At 41.0% G+C, this 7,988-nt stretch overlaps 1 protein-coding gene across 1 annotated transcript in view; it reads left to right on the forward strand.

The window, feature by feature from the left end:
* Window positions 1-6,611, forward strand: part of slc6a20 (solute carrier family 6 member 20) — a 51,516-nt gene extending 44,905 nt beyond the window's left edge. Inside the window, exon 12 of the mRNA XM_078428158.1 lies at window positions 6,471-6,611. Coding sequence (XP_078284284.1) covers window positions 6,471-6,611 — 141 coding nt within the window. The remainder of the gene's footprint in view (window positions 1-6,470) is intronic.
* The last annotated feature ends 1,377 nt before the right edge of the window (window positions 6,612-7,988 follow it).

Here is a 7,988-nt window from a genome sequence, read left to right on the forward strand (position 1 = left end):
CAGCATTTGCCTGCATGCTCACAGTCCAGCATGTTCAGCATTAAGCCCTGCTAACAGATTTCTTCTTAATATTCTTGATTCATCTCAGTCCAACACAACTATGTAATGTTGACAACTAATACCATTGAATATACGATAGGCTCATTCATCCAAACATTTGTCTAAATCAGTTCATCCTTCTAAAATCCTTCTGCATACTTGCATGAGTAGGATATCAATAGATCTCCTGATATTTAATTTTTTTGACATCATCGTGAGTGCAAAGATATTAATCCATACATGTCATATTTTGTCCATTATAGCTTGAACCCAGACCCTAATGGAATGTTGTATGGGAATACATTTTAAAAGTTAATTGTCAAATATTGCTGACTTTCCTCCTCCGTATTCAACTGAGCATATACATGTGACTGGACTGTCAGTAACCACTACTGTTACTGTTCATTAATTCCTGGTTAAACATCATGACCAGAGATGTACAAAAGTGGTCTAACGTAGAAGGCAAAGGCATGAACAGAAGAAAGCTTATCAAGGATATAGACACAGTTTAGACACTGGAACAAACATGTCCAAGACCTCGTCAACCATGACAATGTCCTCACATGTGTGTTCTTGCCTACACCCTTTCAGTAAACAAAGTAATGCAGCTTCACTGCCATCTCAGACTAAGACGTGGTCAACCCATCAGAACAGAGAAACAATGCCTCAGGAGCAAACATTTTCTGTGTTTCTATACCTTGGCAGTCAGGAATTTGAGTCACATGCTTTCAGCCTTTTTCCACCATATTAGGGAAGAGAGGAACATGTCAAGGGATCCCAGAGATGACATGATTGTGAAAATTGTTAAGAGAGAACACATAGTTACCACATATAGAGTGTTTCTGCCATAGGGTGTGTTTCAGATCTGATCCCTTTAATCAGAAGTGATTAAAGGGCTCAGTTGGACCCATTGGGTCCAAACCTCTCCTGCAGCACCCCCTCCTACCCCTCCCCTTCACCCCTCCTCCATCCCCTTCACCCCTCCCCCATCCCCTTCACCCCTCCCCATCCCCTTCACCCCTCCCCATCCCCTTCACCCCTCCCCATCCCCTTCACCCCTCCCCATCCCCTTCACCCCATCCCCTCCCCCTTCATCACTCCCCTCCCCCTCACCCCCACCCCATCCCTCCGCTCCCCGACCCCTCACCCCGACCCTCTACCCATCCCCCCTCCCCTCTACCCCCTTCCGTCCCCACTCCTACCCGACCCCCTCCCCATCCCCTTCACCCCTCCCCATCCCCCTCCCCCTCCTCCTCACCCCTCCCTCCCCCCTCGGCCCAACCGTGGACCCGTTGCCGGGCGGGGAGGGCCGCCGTGGGCGGGCAAGGGGGGGACAGGGAAAAGGCTCTGACCTTGGCCCCATTTCTCCCGCGGGCATCTCCTGCGGACTGGGCGTGGAACCGAAGCGTCTCCTGCAGCTCGGATGTGAGCAGTGGGGATGGCCATCATTTGGATCCTCTGCCACAGCCTCTGCAGCGCGCTGCACCACGGGAGGAAGGGCAGGCGCGGGGCACGCCGGGACGGGCGCCGGTCCTCCCGCTGGTCCTCCGGGGGGGGGGGGGGGGGAGGGCTGATTCATCATTAAATGACTTGTTGTTGTGAATCAGACACGAAAACCATATAATTTTCATCAAAACATATCACATCTCCATTGTCTATTTCCAATTCAAGAATGTAATGAAATAGAAGCCAGAGCTAGCCATTCAATCCAACAAGTATGGTGATGGATACTTATTCATTCATATTTATTTTAACCCCAACAACATTTCACTTACTTGAATCAAGGAAGAGATACTAGATGCTTTAGTAGATCTAAAGGAGTGCAAACCCCTAGGGCATGATGAGATGTGATGCAGGGTGCGATAGTGTACAAGACAGGAGATGGCAAAGACCCTGACAGACATAATATATCTTCACCGCTACAGGTTAGTCGCCAGGTGATGCATAACAGCAAATGTGTCGTTTTCTTCAAGAGGAGCAGCTTGTTCAGTCAGATAATTATTGACCAATTAGGCTAAAGTCAGTGTTAGAGAAATTATTGAATAAAATTCCTAGGCATAGGATCATTCCTAGGCATAGAAACACAGATTTGTTGGTGAAGTTCCTGTCTAATTTAATAGACTTTTTGAAGAGTTAACTAAATATATTCTCAAGTTCAGTTGCAGTTAATGAGGTTTATATGGGCTTTTGTAATGTATTTGACAGGGTCCCATATGGAAGGCTGGTTCGAAAGGTTAATTGGGTTCTGTAAATTGTCCCTAGCATCTAGATAGATCTGGCATCACTGGTCGGGGTGGACACAGTGGTGGGCCGTAGTGCCTGTTTCTAGGTTGTATCTCTAAATTTGAACTAAAAAAAATAAATATGAGACAGGGTGGTGGAGGATAGACACACAGTGCTGGAGTAACTCAACGGGTCAGGCACCATCTCAGGAGAATATAGAACAATAAAGGGATCAGGGAGTATAGGCCAAACAATTCCTGAAGATGGCAGCAAGGTAAATAATGTGGTGAGGAAAACATATGTACATTAACCTCCTTTAGCTGGGTCACAGAATGTAAGTGCAGAGGTAATGGTAGAAGGATTTTGGCAAACTACGGCTGGAATATTGTATGCGGTCCTGGTCACCACATTTTCGGAAGGATGGTAGTTATGAGAAAATACACCATAGTCTGGGTTTGTTTTCTTTAGACCAGTGGGGGCTGAGAAGTGTGTAGATGGAGGTACATCATCATCATCATCATTTTATTTTATTTCGTACATGTTAAAAGACATAAATTAAAAAACAAAATAAACAAAAAAACAGAAGAAATACAAAGAATTTCATCCATTACTTAACGTCTTTACATGTGCGAAAAGGAGTAGGAAGAAGTGTGAACTTATTTAATCCGACTCCCATTCCCTAATCAATATTTATCAAGTATTATCTATAATAACTAATACCTAAAATACAAATATAACTACATATATACTCACTCACCCCTACAATCATATGAATATACCTATTTACACAATGTCTATATTAACTACATCTGATATATATACATACATTAGGCCAATCATATATATACATGTACCCGACCATTTACATACAAAATATAAATACAAATATAGTCACCCACCCGTATAATAAGTCAGATATTAATACAAAAATACTCATACACCCTTATGTTCATATATATATACTTATTTAAATAATGATGTGTTATTATATGTAGACCCCTGGTGACTGTTAATCCCCCTCCTCACTGTACCTAGAAAAAAATCATGTGTTTATATTTGTTTTTAAACTGGATGATGTTTGAACATTGTTTTAATTCCACATTCATTCTGTTCCATAGCTTTACTCCACTGATTGATATAGAAAATCTTTTACAATACAATACAATACAATATATCTTTATTGTCATTGTACCCAGGGGTACAACGAGATTGGGAATGCGCCTCCCATACGATGCAATAATTTAAGTAATTTAGACAACAGCAACCCAACGAAACGAAACAATTGTAACAGTTTTAGACAGGGTAAAGTGCAAGTTGATCTATGCGTTGTGGCCATCCGGCTCAGCAGGACCGGTTCATAGCAGCTATGGCCCTGGGGATGAAGCTGTTCCTGAGTCTGGAGGTGCGGGCGTAGAAGGCCTTGTATCGTCTGCCTGATGGAAGGAGTTCGAACAGACTGTTGCAGGGGTGTGAAGAGTCTTTGTGGATGCTGGTGGCTTTTCTGAGGCATCGTGTGTTGTAGATGCCCTCCAAGTCTGGTAGCTGTGTTCCGATGGCCCTCTGAGCTCTATGAACTACCCGCTGTAGAGCTTTCCTTTCTGCCTCCGTGCAGCTGAGGTACCACACAGGGATGCCATGCGTTAGGATGCTCTCTATGGTGCAGCGGTAGAAGGTCGTCAGCAGCTGTTGGGGTAGACCAGACTTTTTCAGTGTTCTTAAGTAGAAGTCTTTGTTGTGCCTTCTTGACCAGCGCAGCAATGTTATTGGACCATGTTAGGTCCTCCGAAATGTGAGTGCCCAGAAACTTGAAGCTGGACACTCTCTCCACACTGTCCCCGTTGATAGAGATCAGGGCATATTCCCCGTTATGTGACCTACGGAAGTTGATGATCAGCTCCTTGGTCTTGGTGGTATTTAGGGACAGGTTGTTATCCGAGCACCAGTCCGCCAGGTTCTGCACCTCCGCTCTATAGTTTGTTTCATCCCCGTTGGTGATAAGCCCGATCACCGTTGTGTCGTCTGCAAACTTGACAATGGTGTTGGTGTCGAATGCAGGAACACTGTCGTGTGTGAAGAAGGAGTAGAGCATGGGGCTCAGAACACAGCCCTGTGGTGTGCCGGTACTCAGGGTGATAGTGGAGGACAGGTGCGGGCCCATTCTCACTGCCTGCGGTCGTTCCAGCAGGAAATCCAGGATCCAGTCACATAACGACGAGCTGAGGCCTAGCTGGTGGAGTTTGGTGACGAGCTTGGTAGGGATGACCGTGTTGAAGGCGGAGCTATAGTCTATGAATAGCATCCTCACGTACGTGCCCTGTCTCTCTAGGTGAGTCAGGACAATGTGAAGAGCCAGAGAGATGGCGTCCTCTGTGGATCTATTTGCCCTGTATGCAAATTAATGTGGGTCCAGTGAGTCAGGGATGCTGGATTTGATGTGTTCGAGTATTGCGAATCTTGAAATTTAATGTTCCCCTTAAATTATACCCCCCCTCTCTTTCATAAAACATTTCCTGTAAGTTACTTGGTAGCAAATTGTTTCTCACTTTGTACATGAATTGAGCTGTTTGATATTCCACAATGTCATAAAATTTGATTATTTTAGACTTTATAAATAATGAGTTGGTGTGTTCACAAAAACCGACATTATGAATTATTCTAATGGCTCTTTTTTGCAGTATGAATAGTGGTTGTAGTGAACTTATATATGTACTTCCCCACACCTCTATACAGTAACTTAAATAAGGTGAAACTGTTTTGCTTTGGCCAGAACTGAAATGCTTCTAGATACTTTACTGTGGATATGTTTAATGTGAGACTTCCAGCAAATATTTTCATCTATTATCACCCCAAGGAATTTAGTTTCATTTACTCTTTCTATGTTAACACCCTCTATCTGTACCTGTGCTTGATTGTTTATTTTACTGTTCCCAAATATCATAATTTTGTTTTGCTCAAGTTTAGTGATAATTTGTTAATGTCAAACCATTTTTTAATTTTGCAAAATTCTGAGGTGATACTGTCCAAAAGTTGCTGTAAATTTTCACCAGAACCAAGAATGTTAGTGTCATCAGCAAATAGGATGAATTTCAATATTTTTGATAATTTACATATATCATTGATGTAGATGATGAAGAGTTTAGGACCCAACACTGACCCCTGGGGGACTCCACACACAATGTCCAAACATCCAGACTGATATTCTCCCATCTTCACGAATTGTTTCCTGTTCTTTAAACAACTTCTAACCCACTCTAAAGCCAAGCCCCTAATCCCATATAGTTCCAATTTATTGATTAATATTTCATGATTTATTGTATCGAATGCTTTTTTTAGATCAATGAATACCCCAACAGTATATTTCTTTTCATCTATAGAATTTGTGATTTGTTCAATGAGTTCAGTTAAAAAGCTAGTGATGTTGACCGGTTACTTCTGAATCCATATTGACTATTAGAGAGTAAATTGTGCTTATCTATGAAATTGTCTAATCTGTTGACGAAAAGTTTTTCCAGAATTTTAGAGAACTGTGGGAGAAGAGAAACAGGTCTGTAATTTGTGAAGTGGTGTTTATCTCCAGTTTTATACAGCGGAATAACTTTAGCTATTTATGAGGCATAAATGGGGTAGAGAGTAGGATTTTTTTCCCAACAGTAGGTGTACCTAAGTAATTATAATGTGAGAAAGAGATTTAGAAGGGATCTGAGGAAGAATATTTTTCAGCAAGAAGCTGGTTGCAATCTGGAACACACTGCTTGAGATGGTAGTGGATTCATCTACTCTCATAGCACTTAAAAAACACCTGGGCAAGTACATGAATCACCAAGGCATTGCCAGTTACAGATCAAGCGCAGGTAAATGGGATTAGTGTAACTAAGTACTTGATGGTCATGGTGGGCCAAAGGATCTGTTTTGTGCTGTACGTCTATGAACCCTTAGAGCAGACAACTTTATCTCATATTCAGACTTCTTTTGCACTGGTAGTATTTTCATAAATCTCCTCTGCACTCCCTCTGGAGAAATCATCTAATTTCTATCATGCAATGACCAGAATTGCACACAATTGGAAGAAGTATCTTTGTGACACTGAAGTTTATGGAAGCACAGTCACAATTTCTACACCTGTAAAGGAGTTAGTAAAATATTCTTTTTGGTGTTGAATTTTGAGATCCACGCTTACATGACGGTTGCTGTGATGTTATATTTTCTAGGGACAATCAGTGCAGCGTGAATATCCTACTTATGCCTTGGCTGTTATTGGACTTCTTGTGGTTTGTTCAACAAGCTGTATTCCTCTGATGGCGATAATTACATACATCCGAAAACAACTGAAAAAAGGAAACCTACTATAGTTAAAAAGTATCTTAAAGCTGTACTTCAAAAGATTTTTTCTGAACAGAATTTACTGTAAATAGTGGTAATAGAAACTAGAAAGTTCACTGGAGCAAATATTAATCAATTATTTTAAGTTGGTAGTTTTCAAAAGAGTTATATGTGCATATTTTAATATCGTATGGAAATAATATTTTTGACGTAAAATGGATTATGTGAAATTTTCAGAGGAAAGCATTGCAAACTTAAGGAGGTCACAAAAGCAAGATTTGTTCTACTTTTATTCAATTGCATTTGTGATTTTAAGAGTATGGGCAACTCTTAAAATGGCCATATGTTTGGCTATCAAGCATGTTATCACTTGACTACTACTTAAATAACACCTTAATTTTTTTAAATATCTTAGGCACTTTATACGAATATTATTTAAATAAAAATTGAGGTTGAGCCACATAAGAAAAGATTAGATGTGATGAAAGAGCTAGAATTTAAGGAGTTTAAAACATGAAAAAAACTGGTATAGAGATTTAACAAGGGAATTCCAGGGCTTAGGATCATGACCAGTGAAGATTTTGCCTTCATCATGAACCAACTAAATTAATGGATGAGCATGAAGTCCGAAACAGAGGATCACTGAGATGTTGGAGCATTGCAAGAGAATACAGTGATAGTGAGTGAGCCATATAACAAAGGTATTGCTCATGTAAAAAAAGGATCAGAACTTTAAAATCAATATTTAACTTGTTAAAAACAAATTACTCAAGCTCAGTGGGTTGATCAGCATCTCTGAGGGAGAATTGGCAAAACATCCACAATTCCTTTCCCTCCACAGATGCTGCTTGACCTGCTGAGTTCCTCCAGCAGTTTTGGTTTTTGCTCCAGATTCCAACACTTACAGTCTCTTGGGTTTCCCTTTAACCAGGAAGTAATGCGAGTCTGTGAGTATGATGAGATGATGGATGAGCAGGACTTGGTTTTGAGTTAGGCAAGTGCCCAGCAGGCATGTTTTAGAAAAGTCTGCAGGTAACATTGGCATTGTTAAAGGTTTCAGCGGCAGGTTAGCAGAGTGGGTTAAAGTTACTCTTTAACACATGGTATAAGTGACAATTTTTTCGCTGTTAACAATTTAGATATTTTATACTAGCGTTTGTAATGAGTTGAATTTAAGGTCAGCACCCCATAGTTTAGTAGAAATTATCTTTCTTATTTCCATGTGAGGTTCGTATGAGATTTTTATGGGTGGGTGATGGGAACAGCAGGAGGGGGAGTCTGATCTGTTTATCGTAATATACACATGAAACACAGAGTAAACCGGGTAATAAATACAATAAATATGGCAAGCGAAAATGGTGCATGATTTTTGAGTAATGTGAAAGTAGTGCAATTTTTTTTTAAAG

The sequence above is a fragment of the Rhinoraja longicauda genome, chromosome 2 (assembly GCF_053455715.1).
Source record: "Rhinoraja longicauda isolate Sanriku21f chromosome 2, sRhiLon1.1, whole genome shotgun sequence".
Taxonomy (NCBI): Eukaryota; Metazoa; Chordata; class Chondrichthyes; order Rajiformes; family Arhynchobatidae; genus Rhinoraja; species Rhinoraja longicauda.